General features: G+C 37.5%; 1 protein-coding gene across 2 annotated transcripts in view; it reads right to left on the bottom strand.

Annotated features, from left to right (window-relative positions):
* The window catches only part of LOC115220630 (tetraspanin-36), a 44,962-nt gene that overhangs the window by 18,880 nt on the left and 2,224 nt on the right, over window positions 1-23,858 (bottom strand). Inside the window, exon 1 of one of the 2 annotated variants that reach the window (XM_029790774.2) lies at window positions 81-258. The exons of the other annotated variant lie outside the window; for it this stretch is intronic. Coding sequence (XP_029646634.1) covers window positions 81-149 — 69 coding nt within the window. The 5' untranslated portion in view covers window positions 150-258. Of the gene's footprint in view, window positions 1-80; window positions 259-23,858 lie in introns of those variants that run through there. 2 annotated transcript variants of the gene reach the window in all.

A 23,858-nucleotide genomic window follows, 5' to 3' on the forward strand; every position in this document is an offset into this window, starting at 1 on the left:
GGTGTAATGTTACAAGTGGTGGTGGTGGTGGAGGAGGTGGTGGGTTTTTTGGCGGAGCAGAGGATATCGTATGAAATTACCATCTCTTCGAGAACATGTTCGCACAGGAAGGTGCCAAGCCCAGGCTTCAGAGTGTGACACGGGGTCATGTTGTTGAATGATCCCCGTAAACATCGAACACAGGCACACAGCTAGCCAGCAACAACATCAAGAATAGCTTGAGAACGACTAACATTGGACAGTTTGACTGGTTCGTCGTAGTAAGTCGACTGACAATAGCGTAGCAGAATCAACCGTGTATTGATTCAATGAGATCTGGACAAGAGGCAGAAAATACGTAGCACTGCAGAAGGGTAGTACTGCATTAGATGTACACATACACAGCTTACTTGCAGAATATCCAACACACATACACGGTATATAAACAACCCTTGTTTACTATCCAACAAGGAAGCTTCAAAATAGTCACGCAACCTGCTAGAAATAACAGCTGCAAACTATATCTTACCCTCTTAAGGAAGACATTGGATAGTGTAGTTTGGGATATATTGTATCTGGATACCTTGGGATGGGTGTGGCTAAAATGCCTTCGAATGTAGGTCTTGCTTGATGTTAGGAGTGACCTGATAAACAGCAATGTTTATTCAGTTATTTATTATTAAACTTTGATAAATAATTAATATTCGGTCAGAGATGGAGGATGCTGATAATAAATTTGTCGAAATATCATGTAAAATCTAAAAATCTGCCAAAACTTAAAGACAAGGATGGATCAATACTGAATTTATAAACAGAGAAACCAAACAGGAAGTAGGAAAAAATAATGTAAAAACAATAAAAATATATCATTTGCACAGTTTTAACAAATGTAAATCAATAAAATTTACCAAGACGGTTATTTTGGTGAGTTTATTTGATTTCATGTCTCTAATATTTAACTGTTGCAAGACAGTGACCTGGCAAAATCATTAGCATGCCGGACAAGATATTGACCTTTCTGAGTTCAAATCTCACTGAGGTCACCTTTGCCTTTCACCCTTTTGGGGGTCGATAAAATAAGAATCAGCTGAACATTGGAGTTGATATAATTGACTTGCCCTCCACTGCACCGAAACTGCTGGCCTTGCGCCAAAATTTGAAACCAATATTAAACTACATTATTTACATTCGACGGATATTTGTCCTCATCTTGTTTGTTGTTAACACAACATTTCGGCTGATGTACCCTCAAGCCTTCTTCAGGTGTCTTGGGGAAATTTCGAAACCTGGGTTCTCATTCCTAAGGTATTTTTTGATATTATTACTATGCCATATGCCCTTGGGCATATGACATAGTGGTTAAGAGTGCAGGCTGCTAACCCCAAGACTCCAAGTTCGATTCCAGGTAGCGACCTGAATAATAATAACAACAACATCGAAAAATACCTTAGGAATGAGAACCCAGGTTCAAAATTTCCCTAAGACACCTGAAGAAGGCTGGAGGGTATATCAGCCGAAAGGTTGTGTTAACAACAAACAAGATGAGGAAAAATATCCGTTGAATGTAAATAATGTAAATAATGTACATAATTCCTCATCTCTTAAATATAGAACTGCAATATTAAACTGTTGTAAATAACATTTACTTCTGCTCATGGGATAAGGATTCCTTCTACTATAAACGTGAGATCAACAATTTTGAGGAGTGAGGTAAGTTGATTACACTGACCCCATCCCAAGCTTATTTGATGCTTATTTTATTGACCCTGAAAGATTGAAAAGCAAAATTGTCCTTGAATGCATTTGAGTACAAAAAGTAAAGAACTGGAAGAAATGCTACTTAGCATTTTTGACCAACATACCAATGATTCTGCCAGCTTGACATCTTAGCCGTTTCAAATTCTGGCACAAATCCAGCAATTTCAAGAGAAGTGTGTGTGTGTGTGGGGGGGGGGGGGTAGTCACATTGTGCAAATACCTCCTACGCGCACGGTACTTTTTTTTTTTATATATATATTGACTCCCAAATGAAAGGCAAAACTGCAGAAGCCACAAATAACGAAGGAAAAGAAACGGGGAGGTGTGGGGTGGGGTTGGGTTAGGTTTACAGAGAATTGATCATCAAAAGTCTGGGAGCCATCTAGACTAAGAGAAGTCCCATTCACTTGAGCCATAGTTGCCACTCTCAGCCATCATTCAGCAAATTTAGAGAAGCACCTATTTTTCAACCTTGCCCTCTTCTCAAAGAGAAACCTGGAAATAAGGGCTCAGCTGAAGAAAAACCCTTTCATTTTGTCCAACACACAAACTGAAAAGGTTTTCTTTCACCACAGCTGCCACCAGATGGGGGAAACCGCTTGTCCTTCTTGAACAAGATAAAGGCAGTTGAGCAAAGAGTTATGATGATGATGCAGCAGTCGAGTTTCTATCAAACTTATGTCATGATATTTATAAAGCAGTGACATCATGGATGGTTTAAGCAGGAATAAACAGCTCCTCTGAACACCAATACTTTGACCTTTCAGTGGTAGTGTGCCACTGTTGTTCACAGTGTGGTGATGACGGTAGTGACAGCGGTGACTGGTTCTATTATCAGTCATTTGTCAAATACACAATTAGGTTTACAACCCTCTTTCCGTATGCAAATCAATCAGATTATATCAGTCAAGCTTATCCTGGTGGTGGCGGCGGTGATGATAGTAGTAGTAGTAGCAGCAGCAGCAATAGTAAACTTATTGAAATCCAATTTATGAGAACTACTCCCCCTCCCACACACACACTATGACCGACATACAACTAAATTATGACCTAGCATGATAAATTTGATATTTTTGAACAAAAACTTCAAAATCACACACAGAACATGGTCCTTGCCCCACATAACTTAGTGGACCCAGCCATGTGCTTTATAGGGTCACAATGATAGGCAGGGAAGTGGTAAACAGCACAGTTGCTATCAGGAATGGGTGTGATACAAAGACATGGTTCTGAGTTCAATCCTACTGTGTGGCACCTTGGATGAGTGCCTCTTACTACAGCCTTTGTCAGTGGATTTGGTAGATGGAAAATGAAAGAAGCCCTGTGAATATATTGCGCGTATGTGTGTATATATATCTATACATACAGTGTGCATGTGTGTATACCTATACATACAGTGTACGTGTGTATATCTAGTGTGTGTATACCTATACACACTGTATGTGTGTCTGTGCGGGTGCACCCATACACAGCATGTGAACCCATAAACACTATGTGCATCCATATATCTACACACACTGTTTTTGTGTGTATGTATCTACACACACTGTGTTTTTATATATATACATACACACATATCAATATATATGTATATATAATAAAATAAAAAAGGTTCTTGGTACTTTTATAATTGAAAAATTAAGTAGAGATGGCTTTTCGGGTGATAATTTTTATTTTAGTGATAATGTTTACAGTATGGTCTGGGTGGGGTGGATGAGCGAAACTGCTGAGGAGTTTTGGATTGCCTGTCCCTGTTCACTGGTAATAAACTTAATTCATTGCTTTGTCTATCGCCATAAAATCCATCATCACCAGTTTATAATTATCTATCATGTGTGTGTGTGTATGTATGTATATATATATATATATATATATATATATATCTCATCATCATCATCATCATGATACACACACACACACACACACGATAGATAATTATAAACTGGTGATGATGGATTTTATGGCGATAGACAAAGCAATGAATTAAGTTTATTACCAGTGAACAGGGACAGGCAATCCAAAACTCCTCAGCAGTTTGGCTCATCCACCCCACCCAGACCACGATAGAAGATGGCCAAAAGGTAGCACATAGCAGAGGGTCAGCCACAAACCAGCATAATTACAAAACAAACTATTTAACCATGCCAGGTTTTGAGAACCGTTTAGTCTTGCTACCAACAAAAAAGGCTTCCATTGTAATATGAGTAGCATGAAAAATGCACCCAACACTATGGAGTGGTTGGTGCTATGAAGGGCATTCAGCCATAAAAGCCAAACCCAAACTGAGACAGTGAAACTAGATGTGGTAGTTTGTCTCATTAGATCTTGTCAAACAGTCCAACCCAAACCAGTTTAGAGAACAGACATAAAATGATATTGCTGCTGCTGCTGATGAGTGTATGATTAGAAGGGGAGGAGGTTTGAATATCTGATCTTTCCCTAAATTTTTTTCAGTAACTATAGCTCTCTTTCCCCTATAACATTTGTAGCGTTATACCAAAGTAAAAATTATTTTTAAACATAGGAAATTAGTATTGTAAAGTACAGAAGCCATCTTAATATGGCTAACCACAAAGGGGAGGGGGGTGTTACTGTAGCTCTATAGCCCCAGGAGATCGTCGTCTCCAGCTGGCTTTAGACACCATTTCAGTGCCCTTGAAGTATTTGCAAAGGGAGGCCATCCCTTTCTCACAAGCTTGTTTTTTGAGAAGTATCATCTGCAATCCTTCAGAGTCAATAAAAAAGTACCAGTCAAATACTGAGGTCGATATAATTGACTTACCCCCACCCCACTGAAACATGATGTAACTCAAAAAAATGAGGGAACCTCTATGGCTGCATAAACTGCTCAACATAGCAGCTAAGTTGAGTTCAAAATGAGCTGACTGTTCTGTAAAAAAAAGTTTTTAAAATATTGGAACACATTGAAAAAGAAAATGATTATGGCAGGAATATTCAATAGTGGTTGGTCTGGGGTTAAACAACTAGAATAACAAAACCAGATATTTTATATAAATAGGTCAACAGGATACAGGAATGTGTATCAGAAGTATGATGTAAACGTTTGTAATCTATGGTGTGTGTGATAAGAATTATAGTGGAAAAGTAGTAGTTTCACAAACACAAATATCTTTGTATGTTGTTATTATGGAGAAAGATTAAAGCCGTCTGGAAAAGAAAATTTGTAGATTTAAGAAGCTTTCAATAAAACCATGCATAAGTAAGATTTCTATAGTTTTTTGTCCACCCCTATTAACTGCATGTAAATTACACAAATGAGACCCATATATATATACTCTTTACTCTTTTACTTGTTTCAGTCATTTGACTGCGGCCATGCTGGAGCACCACCTTTAGTCAAATAAATCAACCCCGGGACTTATTCTTTGTAAGCCCAGTACTTATTCTATCGGTCTCTTTTGCCGAACCGCTAAGTGACGGGGACGTAAACACACCAGCATCGGTTGTCAAGCAATGCTAGGGGGGACAAACACAGATACACAAACATACACACACACACACACACATATATATATATATATATATATATATATATATATATATATATACGACAGGCTTCTTTCAGTTTCCGTCTACCAAATCCACTCACAAGGCATTGGTCGGCCCGAGGCAATAGCAGAAGAGACTTGTCCAAGATGCCACGCAGTGGGACTGAACCCGGAACCATGTGGTTGGTAAGCAAGCTACTTACCACACAGCCACTCCTGCGCCTATATATAGAAATATATATTTAAAATCTTAAAGCAAGCGAGATAATTGCAGTAAGATCAGCTAATTGACATTTTAGGAAAACCTAAATGAAGATGTAAGTAGATTATCTTTAAAGTCAATGAAAGCAATGGAGAGGTCTTGGTTTTATTACAACTCCTCAACAAACCATATTTTATAGAAGGTAGAGGAGTAAACCCTCCTCCCCACAAACAGTACTTCAATGGACAACTTTATGCTTGCACGGGTCAGATGGAATTTGTTGAGGCACATTTTCTATGGCCAGATGTCCTTCACGTTGCTAACTCTTACCCCATTCCAAGTATTGTAACATTACGCCATGGCTGGACAGATTTCCAAGGAGGATTGGAAATGAACCACAATGCTTTTACGGCAATACTCATTTACATTTATCATGTGAAGCTAAAACAAGGAGGCAGTAACACGCACAAAGGCCATTTTTCAATTTCCATCTACCAAATCCATTCACAATGCTTTGGCTAGCTCTAAAATTAAAACAAGTGCCATAGTAGGTCCCAAAACTAGACCCCACTATCTAAGCATTGATAGTTACCTATGAAGAAAGCCAAACAATACAAAGTAAGCAATCCCCACCAACTTTGAATCCACAAAGACTTTCCAAGATTGAAGAGCCACCCAGACTAATGGGACTAAGATATAAGAAATTCATAATTGAGCACCGTGTATATGCATTCCCCTCATCAGCTGCTCAAATGGATATCACCATTGTTTTGACACCTGGGCAGTATTATTCAATTTAGCAGTATCCACAATATCAAAAACAAATACTGCTTGGGAACCCACCAGCTTATTGTAAGTAACAACATAAGAGTAAACAAATAGTGATAACTTATAGCTATAATCATCATCATCATCATTTAACATCTGTTTTACATGCTGGCATGGGTTGGATGGTTTGACTGAGGTCTGGAGAGCCAGTGGATGCACCGGGCTCCAATTTGATCTGGCAATGTTTCTACAGCTGGATGCTCTTCCTAATGCCAACCACTCCGAGAGTTTAGTGGGTGCTTTTTATGTGCAGTGCCATGGGAGCCAGTCAGGCCGACCAGATATCGATCACAATCAGATGGTACTTTTTATGTGCCACCAACACAGGAGCCAGTCAGGGGGCACTGTCATCGACCATGTTCAGATGGTGTATGCACACACACATATATATATATATATATATATATATATATATATATATATATATATATATATATATAGCAATGATAATTATGTCTATCAACAATAGATCTGGGGAAAATCTTTTTAGATGAATACCCTGCAGAGTGGTTGGTATTAGGAAGGGCATCCAACCATAAAAATCCTACCAAAACAGACAGTAGCCTGGGGTAGTTTTCTTCCTAGCCAGCTCCTGACAACCAGCCTACCTATGCATGCATGGAAGACGGACAATAAATAACGATGACCCTCTATACCAAATGCACACAGGCTATAAAGTCTCTCTCACACACACACATGCATGCACACACACACACACACGTATTTGTGTATGTAATGTAATGAACTGAAAACTGAGGCTATCCATGCAATTAGCAGGCAAAACCTTTGTCTAGGGGGTGTTTACAATCTGGAAAAAAGTGAAAAGGAGGTAACGCTGTATATTTTCACACACAAAATTAATATAGGTTTCTAACAAAACCATTTTTACAATTAAAATACAAGGAGATAAACAAGTCCTTTTAATGTTCAGAATTCTCGACCCATTTACATGTTAGAAGTGTATCTGAAACTTGACTTTCATCTTGATAAAATGTACTTGTAGATGTTTATCTTGAGACACAGTTGAAAAGTTGTTACAGATGAATTCAAATTCATTGAAGGTCATACATTGAATTTCGACAACACTTTCATTTCAGCCCAGATAATCTCAGCTAATGAGTCCTACATGAGGATGAAATTGATGGTCATTGACATATTGAACATTGCAATCCCAATTAACACACACACAATCACATCATTTTAACCACCAATTTCCCATGCTTGCATGGGTCAGATGGAATTCATTGAGGTAGACTTTTTTAAAGCAGGATCCCCTTGTTGCTAACTCACCCGTTTTCTAGTAAGGTAATATTTCCCCATGGTCATACATGTTTTCATGGAGGATTGGAAACAAATATCACTGCTTTTATAGTGAGGCTCATTTACAATTACCATGTGATGTGAAGTACATAGTAGCATACACATACTCGTAATTGTACACACACACACACACACACACACACAGAGAGCAGGATTTTTTCAGTTTCTATCCACCAGACCCACTTACAAAGCTTTGACTGGCTTGGAGCTTTAGTAAAAGACACTTGCTCAAGGTTCCATGCAGTCAAACTGAACTTAACCACGCAATCATATCCGCACCTAACTTCTGGGTTCAGTCCTACTGCATGGCACACTAGGCGAGCAGCGTCTTCTCTTAAAGCCCAAACTGAGCAATACTTGTTAGTGAATTTGGTGGATGGCAACTGTACAAAGCCCATCATGTGTGCTTGAGAATACTTATTACTCTTTGTACGAAGAAAGCAATGAACAATGAAGTTTGCTGACAAAATCCTGTCAAATCATTTTTTGGCTTGAAAACCAAGTAAGAATTAGTGATAGGAAAGGTATCTGGCTGCAAAGCAATGAGATCTTTTCGGTTTGAACGGCAGTTTTTAACATTTTCTAGGTAACTAAAATATTTTAAACTTCGTATACTGGTAGAATGTGTTTACAAAACATCTTTTTCTCTTAGCTTTGAGAAAATTCTGTAGTTTGTAAGATATTTGTTGTTTTTTTCCTTCAATTTCAACCAATCAGTGACGCCTATTGAGTTAAAAAGCATTCTGTGCCGTATGAATATGTCCCTCGTTTAAGAAACAGATTGGGTTTATTTACATTTGTGAAGAAAATAAAGATACCCTCCCCCACCTCTAACCCTAAAAGAGATTGAAATGCAATAGATTGATTCTAGGGTCATAATTATGGGTGACAATTTCATATGACACCGCTAGAAAAAACTGCCGTTCAAACCGAAAAGATCCAAGCAATGTCCTGATAATCTGAATGGATTATGCCAACACATAAAATATATGAACCTTAAGATTATCTCCTTTTTTCTTTAAGGAATCATTAACAATAACAGATTAATGTTTGTTGAGAAGGTTTTTACAAATATCATAAAGTGCATCTCTCCTAACCTGGCATATAAATTTATGTCTTTGGTCCATTTCAGTTATTTCCCTTGGTTCACCTTCCTGTGAAGAATAGATGACTAGATCTTCAAAAGATATCTACGCTAACAAGTGATTCTCCCAGATGGACATGTGTCTCCTGCTTTTAACAGCTGAAACATGGCCATGCACACCATGAAACTTATCAATGACAGAGACTACTATTCACATTTACAAATTTCAGTTCAAAAAATGAAACTATGTCTAAATCTAAGCTAAGCTGCATTGGCTGCATCCAGCCAGTATCATCATATCAAAGTCTGTCAACTCCACCCTCACAGTGTTTCATACTCTATGCTTAATGGCTAAATGAGAAAACTTTATCTGTATTGATGATGATGATAATCTCTTTATCAACAGAGAATTTATGAAAACGGTGACTTGTTATATTATTAATACTCATATTCGCTTTCCACTAAGTGCATTATATTTACTTTCTACTAATTGCTTGTGCATACTTTAGCAACCAATGGAAAAAAAAAAAAAAAAAAAAAAATCAAACATCTCAACTGACTGTAACCAACGGCATGAAAGGGTAAATACAGCAACAAAGAATTAAGATTTAAAAAATTTAATAAAATAACAAATTGCAATCAACAATTAACCTAATTAATAATATATGCAAGTGCAACTGTTATCAGTTCAACTGAAAGACTTAAACACACAGGCTCATGACTTTCATTGTATATAAACTAATTTATTTTTATAAATCAACAATAATATATTAAGTCCTTCTAACTTGACATCAATGACCCAACAGTATCTCCCCCACTTCTCATACTTAAGACATTTGCACTTCCACCTCATAATTATCAAAACTATAAAAAGTAAAATGCAACAAAATATTTTGTAAAAAACCTTTTCATTTCTCTAGTGTAGTATTTACCCCCTTTTCTACAGGATTCACTTATTTTATTGATACCACCAAGATGCTAGTCAGTCCACCTGTGCATACCTTCCTTCTTGGGACACTTGTGAAGACCTGTTGAGGCAAGTGAAAATCAAATCAAATCAAAATCGATGAACATCAATGGAACACCATCCGAGCGTGGCCGTTCGCCAGCCTTGTCTGGCACCTGTGTCGGTGGCACATAAAAAACACCATCCGAGCGTGGCCGTTCGCCAGCCTTGTCTGGCACCTGTGTCGGTGGCACATAAAAAACACCATCCAAGCGTGGCCGTTCGCCAGCCTCGTCTGGCACCTGTGTCGGTGGCACATAAAAAACACCATCCGAGCGTGGCCGTTCGCCAGCCTCGTCTGGCACCTGTGTCGGTGGCACATAAAAAGCACCCACTACACTCACGGAGTGGTTGGCATTAGGAAGGGCATCCAGCTGTAGAAACACTGCCAGATCTGACTGGCCTGGTGCAGCCTTCTGGCTTCCCAGACCCCAGTTGAACCGTCCAACCCATGCTAGCATGGAAAGCGGACGTTAAATGATGATGACGATGCTGTTTTGTCAAACATTGGACAAGCTTATCACTCAAGGCCAAGTCCTGTCTTCAAACCTTGATACCATGATAATGATAGCAGAAGCAACTTCAAGTTCTGTCATGAGGAATAGAGTCAGCTGAGCATCTTGTCTCTAGTGTTATTTCATCCTGAAGTCATAAGTTTGCGAAATCGGATCTAATTCTGCCGCTTCCCTCGCTTCTTGCTCAGTCAAATTATGCCCTAATTACCAAATGAGGTTGTTGACCAATGACAGAAATTGAACACAATGCCAAAAACTGGAACAAATCCTGCAAGTCATTTTGCTTGATACTAAACAATTCCACCATTTTACTGCCCTTGAATGGTTCTTTATTGACTGTGAAAGGAAGAAAGTTGTCTTTTGGCAGGATTTGATCTCAAAGCACAGAGAGCAGCAACAAATGCAACAAGAACACTGGTTCTCTAACAAATCTGCAAATTTGCATAAATTTTGCAACTGCTTCAAAATTTAGAGATTTTACATGAAAATTCTTTCAAGTTCAAAGATTCGATATTGAACAATTAGAATCTAGCTTGTAACACAAAAGGAATGGCAACTAACAGCATTGTTATACTTTTCAATTTTTTTTTATAGTATTTAATGTTTAGACAGGAACCTTGTTGATGTAACTGACATTTATCTAACTGATCACAAAATCTACTAAAAATGCTGAGCTGACCTTAAATCCTCAAAAATGTTTCAGCCCGAAGGCTGCGGCCATGCTGGGCACCACCATTGAATGACCTTTGAAGAATTTAAACTCAAAGCAATAGTTATCAAAATTATAAACATATATAAATATATTGTAGGATTCCAACCACCCACACAAGTGACTAAAGGTGGATTGACTCACTGTTATAAAATAAAGAACTTTGAGCGGTTGGCAGTTCAGATTGGTAAGCAGTTCACCGTGTGCCATTGATTGAGAACATTGAGTCTCGTGTAATAGTAATCATATTGCATCATAAATTCCCCCCCCCCTGCTTTGTTAAATTATATATCCAACATCGAGATATAAAAATACAGCAGCAACTTTAACCATCATTAATTAATTGGATTTAATAGTTATATTGTTGACCCATGCCAGCCTGGAAAATAGACATTAAAAGATAACAATGATAATTATATTTAACTGAAGTGTCATGTAAAGATAATTAAAGACTATTAAAATATTGTGTGATAGAACAAAGATAATCACAGACATATTTACTGGATAACAGCTATGAGAAATTGTTACTTTAAGTGTAATTTAGGGAACATTAGACAAGGAGGTGTAAACTAGACCACTAAACCATTACTAAAAGTGAAAATCGAAATCAAAATCGATCAACATCAATGGAAATTGTAGTTGTGATACCAGTGCCGGTGGCACATAAGAGAACCATCTGGACGTGGCCGTAGCCAGCACCGCCCTGACTGGCCTCCGTGCTGGTAGCACGTAAAAAGCACCATCCGATTGTGGCCATTTGCCAGCCTCGTCTGGCACGTAAAAAGCACCCACTACACTCACGGAGTGGTTGGCGTTAGGAAGGGCATCCAGCCGTCGAAACATTGCCAGATCAGACTGGGCCTGGTGCAACCCTCTGGCTTCCCAGACTCCAGTCAAACCGTCCAACCCATGCTAGCATGGAAAGCGGACGTTAAACGATGATGATGATGATGTACTGGACTTCAGTGAAGTACTCTCTTGTAAAAGAAGGACTGACATGACAAAAGGTAGCAAAGTAACAACATAATTAAGAACCATATCTCTTGGACAAGTCTAGATAATGGCCATGTTCCAGTTCAACACTGCTTCTTAGTTGTCACTTCAAACAACAAAATACCTAAGATGTGACAACAGGAGAGAACTGCATCAGCACCTGGCTGGTACTTATTTTCAGGTGAGGAGACTAAAGCAATGTAAAACGAAGTGCCTTGCTTAAAGACACAACACACTGCCAGGCCTAGGGATTGAAACTACATTTCTGAGCTACATACCCTCACTATCCATCTATACACCACATAACATAATACTTCTCACCAATGAAGGTGACTCTATACCATATCTGTCAATAGTAAAATGTAGCACATTTTCAGTGGACACATGAACTTTAAAAAAAAAAAATTGATATAAAAATTTCAAAAATTTTAAGAATTTTTAAATATTTAACAGTCAAAAAATCTTATTTTTCAATAATGCCTAATGAAATAGCATTCTTTATTCCAACCCATAAAGTAAAAAGAAATTCTTACAAATTAACAAACTGCTAACTCACAGTCTACAATATGTAATATGTCAAGTGGATGATTCTAAGATTTCTTTTTTTCATTCTTCCACACACTTTCTGAATTCAGTCATAGGCACAGGCATGGCTGTGTGGTGAAGAAGGTCGCTTCCTAACCATGTGGTCTCAGGGTCAATCCCACTATGTGGCACTTTAGACAACAGTCTTCAACTATAGAGTTGAGCAGATCAAAGCCTTGTGAGTGGATTTTGTAGACAGAAACTGAAAGGCGACTATCATAGATGCGTGTGTACCCTTGTCTTGACATCATGTAATGGTTGTAAATGAGCATCACTGTCATACAAGCGAGGTTGTTTGTTTCCAGTCTTCAGTGAGAAACAGGTCTAGCTAGGGGGAAACATTGCTTTACCTGGAAACAGGTGAGAGTTGGAGATAGAAAGGGCATCTGGCTGTAGAAAAATTTGCCTCAACAAAGTCTGTCTGATCCATGCAAGCATGGAAAAGTGGACATTAAACGATGATGAATCATAATTGTATCAACTGTTAATCAGAAAAATTAAATTAAAAAAAAGAACAAGTTAATAATTAAAATTGATTTCTTGTTTGATATTAAGAACATCCAGCCATAGAAATCATGCCAAAGCAGATAGTGGAGTATTATGTAGTCATGTGACTCATAGGGTCCTGTCAAACCATCCAATCCATGACAGTAAGGAAGATGGACATTAAATGATAATGCAAATCTTGTCAGCTATCACATTGTTAACGAGGGAGATGAAGTTGTTTATGCAAAGAGAAACTTGCAAGAAGAAATTGGGATGTAAAACAAAAAAGAATGGAAAACCACTCCTAGAGAATTTCTCATTTAGTAATTGCAAGCTTTTAGTATTTTACTGAGAATTGTCATCCATAGAAAAAAAAAAAATCCCTAAGTAATGGTGAGTTTATAATAGTGTCCTTGTATGACGGTCATGAGATAAAAATGGTGCACATTTAACAAAAGCTTCTTTGATTCATCATTACTGTGCATGAGTTAGCAATAAGCAGAAATATCCAAGGCAAAATTATGAAAATTAATGCCAACATGCGTCAATTTGAAAACCACTTAAATTTCCGTGACTTTCTTTGTCCTGGTCAGATCAGGATATTAATTTGAGTTTGCTTTTAATTACTGGCCGATATTTTCATACATTCTATTTACGAGGAGATAATTACACGTTAGAGAATATGCCTCAAAAATATGACAGGAAAGACAAAAAGGACAGAATTGTTGAAATGTTTCACAAGACTGTTTTTATCTAAAACAGTCTCAGCTAATATGGTAGGCCAAAATGTTGAATTTGTAAAGCAATTTACAGATGCCATTGATCACCCGTAATTTTACACAACAAATGCTGTGTGCAAGAACAACGTAGTGTAAGAGACCAGATCTGGCCAGTTTCAATGCTGAAGGGTTAAATATTTTGAGGATGTGATTAGAGTTGTGACAAAAAAAACATTTTGATAGCTGACAGGATTTGCAAGAGCACCATCTGAGCGTGATCGTTGCCAGAGCAGCCAGCTGGCTTCCGTGCCAGTGGCACGTAAAAGGGCACCTAACGAGCATGATCGTTACCAATATCGCCTTACTGGCACATGTAAAAAGATTCGAGCGAGGTCGTTGCCAGTACTGCTTGACTGGCCCCTGTGCCGGTGGCACGTAAAAAGCACCCACTACACTCTCAGAGTGGTTGGCGTTAGGAAGAGCATCCAGCTGTAGAAACTGCCAAATCAAGATTGGAGCCTGGTGCAGCCATCTGGTTCGCCAGCCCTCAGTCAAATCGTCCAACCCATGCTAGCATGGAAAACGGACGTTAAATGATGATGATCATCATCATTTAATGTCCATCTTCCTTACTGTCATGGATTGGATGGTTTGACAGGATCCTACGAGTCACATGATTACATTGTTCTCCACTGTTTGCTTTGGCATGATTTCTATGGCTGGATGTCCTTAATGCCAAACAAGAAATCAATTTTCTTTTACAGTAGTCTTATATACAACAAAGTACACTGACAATATTTGTTTGAGATGAAATCATTCAAACTTCTCATATGAAAAACAATGAGCTTGACTTTAGTCAGCCAAATTATTGATTGACTTAGTAATCCTGGTTTCATAGAATTTTTCATTGCATCCAAATAAACATTATTCAGCAAAGTTTTAAGAAAACTGTTAACAATGTTTGACAGTAAACTTGACATATTTCAACACGATACTGACAGTGAAAGTTTCAAGTACTACCCAAAAGTTTTAAAAAATTTATGCAAAACCAGCTATAAGAATCTTGAAAAACACTCAAAACAGTTTATAAAAGAGCCAGGACCAAGAAATTTTGTTTTATATTTGTGAAAGCTCTATGGTTTAGAAAATATCCTGGTGAAGCAGATTTCAAGGATCTGAACTTATATCCATTTGAGTGACCAGAATGAAGAGATCTAGAAATGCAGTAAGGCCAACTTGCAATCTGATCCTATTTGGAAGTAAAAATCATTACAATGGTGCAATATTACAACAATAACCATCCTACTGGTCACATTTGCCTTAAATAATCAAAACAGAGAAAACTGTTTTGTCTAGCAGAAGATGGAGCAACCTCTGGTGCTAAGGCCAAAATAAAATGCACCCAGTACATTCTGTAAAGTGATTGGCATATGAACAGAGGTAACATAGGATAGGGAGAACTATTCAGTCTGGCTGAGGACATGACAACCTCCCTAGTGTTGATGCCACATTAAAATGTAGCACCAGTACTTAGTAAAGTGGTTATCCATTGGCACTATCTACAACTTGTTGAGCAATTTCGTCAACACTACCTGTGCATCATCTTCGACACCCACTGGATTAACTATGTTCCTAACATCAAGATCCTGGAGAAAATGAAGGTCACCAACATCAAAGCAGATAAACTGAGCAGGACATCACCAAGATGGAGGATAATTTACTTAAAAGATCACACTGTACGGGGAAAACTCTATACTGGTCACCATGATAGAAGAGCACCAAAGAAAAGGTGCATGGATTCCTTAAAGAAATCTCCCTGTGCCTGCCACATTCATCATTGCCCTGGACTGTTCTTTCCAATGACTATGAAACCTGGCATTTCACTGTCCACTAGGCAATGGACTCCTCTGAAGAGACCTGCATGACCAACCTTGTAGACAAGAGAAAAATTAGGTAAAAACAGGAATACTATGACCAACCCTGATAAGCAACCTTCTCTAATGACCAACCATCTCGTGCAGACTCTGCCCTCATACCTGTCTTCTCTGAATTGGACTAAATGGGAATCAACAAGCTTGCAACAGATGTGGACAGACTCGTTTGTAAATCTTTGCTCGCAAAACCAAGACAAGATGAATAATAACCATACAGAAAACAGTCTCTCCCAATACCAATTATATAATTAACGCATGCTCCCTGTGTGTGTGTGTGTGTGCTATGCATGTGACACAAACACATTATCATCTATCAGTCCAAAGACTACAATTGTTTATTTATTGTTTGGATTTTTAGATTTTTATTTATCAAGAAGCAGAGGGGTTGGGGGGTGTATAGTAAGAAACAGAATAAAGTTCACCAACAGATGGAGGATACTTTTCATAGGGTGGGGGGGGAGAGGGGCAGCTAGGTAGAGAAATGCTATAATCCAAAAAGTATTCTGAAACCATTCCATCTTTCTTGCAAAGTGCAAGGAATTCAGCATAACCTTTTCTAAGATGGCAGGGTGCCATCTGAGGAACATTTGGCTAGTATTTATAGCAGGCCGAGCAACCAGGTAGAGAATTCTTTGTATGTAATCCTATCAATGGGGTCAGGATCACAAAATTAAGATAGCAACAGTTGAAAGAAATAAAGATGAGTTGTGTAACAATAACCCCCATCTAACTTAGATCAAGATAAGTGAATTTCATCTTATCTTTTATATTACAGGTTTTAGTCATTTGATTGTGGCCATGCTGGGGTACTACCTTGAAGAATTTTCAGTCAAATGAAACAACCCCAGTACATTTTTTTTAAAGTTTCATACTTATTCTATCGGTCTCCTTTGCTGAACTGCTAAGTTACAGGGACATAAGCATACCAACACCGTCTGCATCTGTTCCCCGCTCACTACCACTTGACAACCACACACACACAAATGGTCTTTTGGTTTGTTTACCAAATCCACTCACAAGGCTTTGGTTGGCCTGAGGTGACAGAAGACACTTGCTCAAGGTGTCACAGTGGGATTGAATCCAAAACCATGTGGTTGTAAAAGAAGCTGCTTAACCGCATAGCCACACCCACACCAATGAAACATATTTTACATAATTGCTCAAACAATGGAGCAATCTTGAAATAAAGTCACTATTAAGCACTAAATAATGTAATTAATGTATATATGAAAGAGAAAAGTGTGTGTGTTGGTGATACCAAGGTCAGAGAGGAATCAGAGAGAGAGAGGAGGTGGGGTGGAAGCCACCATAATCACAGAGTTCCCCAAAATTAAAGGAAGGGAAAGAAGCCATCAAATTCATCACACAAACTCAAGTCAGCACTGATCGAGCAAACCCATAATTAAAAGCATTCCAACCATGCACAACCTATCTTTTTAGGGGTTTCTTGCAAAATGAATAATCACATAGCACACACACACACACGTATGTACAGGTATAAGCAATGGGCTTTTTCAGTTTCCATTTACCAAATCCACTTGCAAGGATTTCATCAACCCAAGGTTACGGTAGAAGCCACTTGTACAAAGTGTCATGCAGTAGGACTGAAACTCCAAACCAGATGGTTGGAAGCAATGGGCTTCTTTCAGTTTCCATTTACCAAATTCACTCACAAGGTTTTATTAGAAGCCACTTGTACAAAGTGTCATGCACCTTTTTTTTTTTGGCCTTGCGCCTAAATCAGAAACAATTACAAGTATGACATGCTGTTAGATCTACAAAAACTACATCAGAGGTTCGCAACCATTTTTGGCCTATGGCACCACAACAGAATTGAGATCCTAAAACCAAGGTACCACATAAAAAACACCCAGTAACTCTGTAAAGTGGTTGGTGTTAGAAAGGGCATCCAGCCATAGAAATCAAGCCAAAACAGGCTATGGCACCTGGTGCAACACCTGGCTTTGCCACTTTCTGTCAAGCCGTCCAACCCATGCCAGCATGGAAAACAGAAGTTAAATCATCATCATCGTTTAACATCCGCTTTCCATGCTAGCATGGGTTGGACGAATGACCGAGGGCTGGCGAACCAGATGGTTGCACCAGGTTTCAATCTTGATCTGGCAGAGTTTCTACAGCTGGATGCCCTTCCTAACGCCAACCACTCCGAGAGTGTAGTGGGTGCTTTTACGTGCCAGTCAGGTGGTACTGGCAATGACCTCGCTCGAATCATTTACACATGCCACTGGCACGGGTGCCAGTAAGGCGATGCTGGTAACGATCACGCTCGAATGGTGTCTTTTACATGCCACCAGCACGGAAGACAGATAGCCGTTCTGGCAATGATCATGCTCGGATGGTGCTCTTTGCACCCTGCTAGCACGGACGCCAGTCATCGAATTTGATTTTGATTTTATGTAACAATGTTACATAAAATGATTTACTTTGCTTCCTCATACTTTGAGGTAAATAAATAGTGTAGATTACAAGTATATTGAAATTTAATGTGGGAAAAATAAATAAAAAGTTGATGGGCACACACACACACATACGTACTGATTCACATATATACCTACAAAAAGAAGGTTGGAATTTTGAAAAAGAAAAAAAAAATGATGTGTGTCTATGTATATATATGTGCATCCACCAATTATTTCTTACACATTAAATTCTGATATAATCGAAATCTATGCCCTCTAAAAGGTAATTGCAGAAAATTTCACTAAAAGATAACTATTTTTCTAAAGACTTTGAGGAAACAAAGTCGATAGTATGTATACTTCTGTATGATCATTTTTCCTCGCTAGCACAAGTTATATATTATGGAAGCAATGTTTTACAGAACTGATACTCTTCCTATTGTAAACTCTTACGTGTTTTTCAAATAAGGAATCTTATCTCAAGCAAGCGGAGCATTCGCTGTCATGAGAAGCAACAACTCTGCTCCTAGTTTAGACATTTTCATAGAGTGCGAATGTAAACACACACACACGCTGCGTTTCCTTCAGTTTTCGTCTATTGAAATCACTTACAAGATATTAGACAGTCTGGGTGCTACAATAGACACTTGGTGCTGTACAGTGGAACTGAATACCAAGAAAGTGATTGGAAAGCAAACATCTTGGATCTTTTTGCTTTGACCGGCAGATTTTTAAAATAATTTCTTTGGAACTAAACACTTTCAAACTTCGTATACTGGTAGAATGTGTTTATAAAACATCTTTTTCTCTTGGCTTTCTTGAGAAAATTCTGTAGTTTGTAAGCTATTTGTTCTTTAATTTCTTGCATTTCAGCAATTTCAACCAATCAATGACCTCTATTGAAGTGAATTCAATCTCTGCCGGATCACTTCCTAACTGTACAACCATGCCTACACCTCTATTTACACACACACGAGCACAATTATTCTTCATTCATGAGACCAAACTACAGCTGTTTCAAACTAGCGACTTTATCAAACAGTCGTAATGTGTTCTTTCAGAGAGTATTAAAAAAAACAACTTTTGCAACCTTATCTATTGAGTGTCACAATGAAAGACGTTTCCTTCCCATTAACGAACAATACATATATACATATACACTCAGGAAGCATGCACGAACATGATCTTATATACTACAAAAGACTTATTGACTGACTTTACGCACGCAACTAACACTATTGGTTTCAAATATTGGAACAAGGCCAGTAATTTCAACATCGACCCCAGTGCTCAACTGGTATTTATTTTATCGATTTATTTTATAGATAAAAGGCAGCGAGCTGGCAGAAATGTTAACACGCCGGGCGAAATGCGTAGCCGTATTTCGTCTGCTGTTACGTTCTGAGTTCAAATTCTACCGAGGTCGACTTTGCCTTTCATCCTTTCAGGGTCGATAAATTAAGTACCAGTTATGCACTGGGGTCGGTGTAAGCGACTTAATCCGTCATCTGTCCTCTCTGTGTTTAGCCCCTTGTGGGTAGTAAAGAAATAGGTATTTATTTTATCGACCCATGAAAAGAAGAATGGTGAAGTCGACATAGGGACAAACGGAATGCCAACTCGCCCCACTTTTAATATGAATTGTTAGTAAGGCGGCATGCTAGCACAATCGTTAGCGCGTCGGAAAAAAAACGCTTAGCGGCATTTCGTCCGTCTTTACGTAACGAGTTCGAGTTCCGCCTTTCACTCCTTCGGGGGTCGATTAAAATAAGTACCAGTTGAACACTGAGGTCAATATGATCGACTTGCGACCCCCACCCCGAAATTGCCGGTCTTGCGTCAAAATCTTAAACTAATATTAGTTGTTAGTTTAATATTGCTAATGTTATAAGCAGGGCCGGATTTAAACCCAGTGGGGCCCCTAAGACTTTGCCTGTCATTTTCAGCCGTATACAAGTTTACAACGTTGTATATGACGTAAATATAAAGAATGCTTATAATTTCATATCAATTTTCTTCATTCGTTTTTTTTAATTTTCCAGCTATTCATTTATTTATTTTCCATATTCTATAACTTCAATGGGATCTTTTCGGTTTGAACGGCAGTTTTTTGTAGCAGTGTCATATGAAATTGTCACCCAGAGTTATGACCCTAGTATCGACGTTCAGCCACACACAATATTTCAATCTGTTTTTGGGTTAGGGTTACGGGTGGGGGGAAAAGTATCTTTTTTATTCCCAAATGTAAATAAACCCAATCTGTTTCTTAAACGAGGGACATATTCATACGGCACAGAATGTTTGTTTTTTTACCTCAATGGACGTCAGTGATTGGTTGAAATTGCAGAAATTGAAGAAAAAAAACAACAAATATCTTACAAACTATAGAATTTTCTCAATAAAGCCAAGAGAAAAAGATGTTTTATAAACACATTCTACCAGTATACGAAGTTTAAAATTTTTTAGTTACCTAGAAATTATGTTAAAACTGTCGTCCAAACCGAAAAGATCCGATTTTTTAAAAAATCTGTGCAATAAATTGCTTATACCTCTACAATATACAAAATATTTTAAAGTTTTATACAATTCCTAATATCATATACCATGCACACAAAAAAAACAAACAAACAAAAAAAAAATAGTTAAAATATCTTCTTAGTGGTGACAAGTTTTACATCATGTGAAAAGTGATTAGTTGTACTATTAGTCCTCTTGCATCTATCTGGGCCACGATCGTAGTCCGTCGCACTTTGTGTTAATTATAAAAGTACACCGAATTGCTATGGGGGTCCACCCAAGTAAAATAGGAATCAAAAGGGCCCATAAGCAAAAAAACAAAAAAACAAAAGTGATTGAGAATTACTGAGTCAAAACTCAAGGCCTCGGTAGATCTCAGGTATATCACTTTTAATAGCTTTTTTAAATCTAAAAGAGATCAATAAACTAAAATTAGGGCACGATAAATTTACAAACTCTACCGGATAAAAAAAAATTATAACATTTGATTTAAAACATTTTTCACTCCAAGTTTTAGGAGACTTCAATGCTTGAGGGGGCGGGTCCGGGTCCTAGCCTATATATACATCGGGCCCTGGTTCTTTGCTAAAATCAGTTGTGTGTGAAAATGATTTAGCTCAATCCTTTTCATATAATACATATGCAAACGCAAATATGCACGGTAGACCTGTTTACCAAAAACATTTTAACTGTGACACTTTTGAACCTTTTCTTTGGGTCGAAAGTAACCCAATATAATTTTTAAGTATTAATTAAAAAAAAAAAAAAAAAAAGTTTATATCTCGGAAAAGACTTCTGTTCACAACTAGAAACATTTAAACAGATTTGGTTGGGAGGTTAGGGGGCAAAATAACAAAGCTGGGGAGAGAGAGAGAGAGAGAGACAAAGAGGGAAAATGTGATAAGCTAGGGATTAAAGTAGATTAACTAGTAAGTTCATAAGCTTATAGAAAAGCTAAGACAACTAAATAGTGATGTACTCTATGAGAATTTTCCTAATCCACATTGCGATAGGATGGCGAAGAGATAGTTACAATAACATAAGATTGGAGTGAATCAGAATATTTCTTGCAGAAGGCCGGAGTAAAATTGCAGTTTTTTCTTCTTTACTTAACCACATATATATTTTTTTTATTTGTATTGAATTATTGTTGTTTTGAGAGAGAAAATGGAGAGACATGGTTATGAATTAGCTTTGGGTTGTAAGTAAAATTGACATGCACTAATGAACTTGTAATACGACTTTCTTTCACACGAATAGAATAATTATAAGAGGAAAAACGAGATTGTCAGGCAATCAGGATTTTCTTCCAAAAGCTAATCTTGATCGAAGTGAATTATAACAAAACCATACATACATTATTTACATTTGACGGATACATGTTTCAAGTGCAATGTGGTACTAAATACACACAATCACAGGTCATATTTATGTCAGAACAATGCTATGTAAATCTAATTTTATTTACTTAAACCTGAAACTTCAAATAAATTAAAGACGTCCTATATATAGTGCTTTTTTCCATATATATATATATATAAGCATGAACGTTCATTACACACATATTGTTGAATATAATTTCATCATTTGCACAGACGTTCAGCCACACACAATATCGTAGAACAAACAATGGGTTTATTAAAGTACAATTTTCGAGCGGGATACGACCAAGTACTGATTCCCCCGCTAGTCCTTAAAATCTCTAACCCCTCGGTGCCCGAACTATTGCACTCGTCTGTCGCAAATTGCAACGAAGACATCGCACCTAAGAAAACCCGCCAGAGTTAGATGACATGCAGTGAATATCGCTGGGTCGCTCGACTCTTTCGGGGCGTAGATGAGGTAAATTATTCAACATAACAGAGTTCTGTTTACTTCAATAAATCTTCATTAAACAAATGTTAAATCTTCCAGTCCAGACTGACTAAGATTAAATAAATATATATATATAAATAATCCAGACTGACTGAGGAAGATTATATAATATGTATATATAAACCAGACTGATTGAGAAATATTATATAATATATATATCTTGAATGTTGACGTTACTTCAATGTAACAGCAATACCTATTATAATTGCAGCGCACCTGAGTCGTTTGGCCGTTACAGTATGACCAACGTATGTATTCTATGTCCAACTTCACCCAATAAGTCTGGATTTGGGAATTACGAAGAATTAACTAAGACGACGTTAGTTAGATCAAATAAAAAGACGGTTCTTTGATATACACAAAATGTCAACACAAGACAAAGCCATTATCAGTAGATGGAGAAAATTATCATAATCTCATCTGCCTCACCTGTCAGAGTATACCAGAAAGCGATATCTCGTCTCTTTATGGTACCAACAACATGAAGTTGGTTTAATATAACACCAACAGAGGCGGGGGATCGGCAGGTGGATGTTGTGTAACAATTTTTCTAATTAAGCTTTTTTTATAAAGGAAGAAAGGGAAAATGGCAATTTAGAGTCTTTATTGAATTCAAGTGTTCATAATTCTTATCCTAACTCATAGAATAAACATGAGGTGTTAATTATATGGGTTAAATAAGAAGCTTAGATATACTTCGCCTGTGCGCGAAAATTTTACCGAATAATATATACATGTATGTGTGTGTGTGCGTGTCAATGGAAGGTGTGCCAAAATGTTTAAAGGTACAAGCATTTAGCGTCTACAGAAATAGCAGCCAAATCAGCCTCAATTTACACCTATTATTTTAAAATAAGACACATCGATCAATGTAAGCGCGCGCGCACATACATACATACATATATATTTCAAAATAGAAAATTACCCTTTAACAGGTAATTTTTTACATGCTAGAAATAGCAGCCAACACGGCCAAAAACCACAATTTTATAGCAAATTTGAAATGCGAATATGTTGTCTATTGACTTTTTATACATGCTAGGCCACTGGTGGTGATATTTATAACGAGTATTCGCCACCCTATATATATATATACATACATATATATATACATACATATATACATACATATATACATACATATATACGTACATATATACGTACATATATACGTACATATATACGTACATATATACGTACACATATACGTACACATATACGTACACATATACACACATATATACACACATATATACACACATATATACATACATACATACATACATACATATATACATACATACATATATACATACATACATATATACATACATACATATATATATATACTGGGATGGTCATGACAGGAATGGCTTTCATCATATAAGTTAGTTCAATCAAGGCTGACTTGGAAGTACA

This window comes from Octopus sinensis, linkage group LG16, assembly GCF_006345805.1.
Source record: "Octopus sinensis linkage group LG16, ASM634580v1, whole genome shotgun sequence".
Lineage (NCBI taxonomy): Eukaryota > Metazoa > Mollusca > Cephalopoda > Octopoda > Octopodidae > Octopus > Octopus sinensis.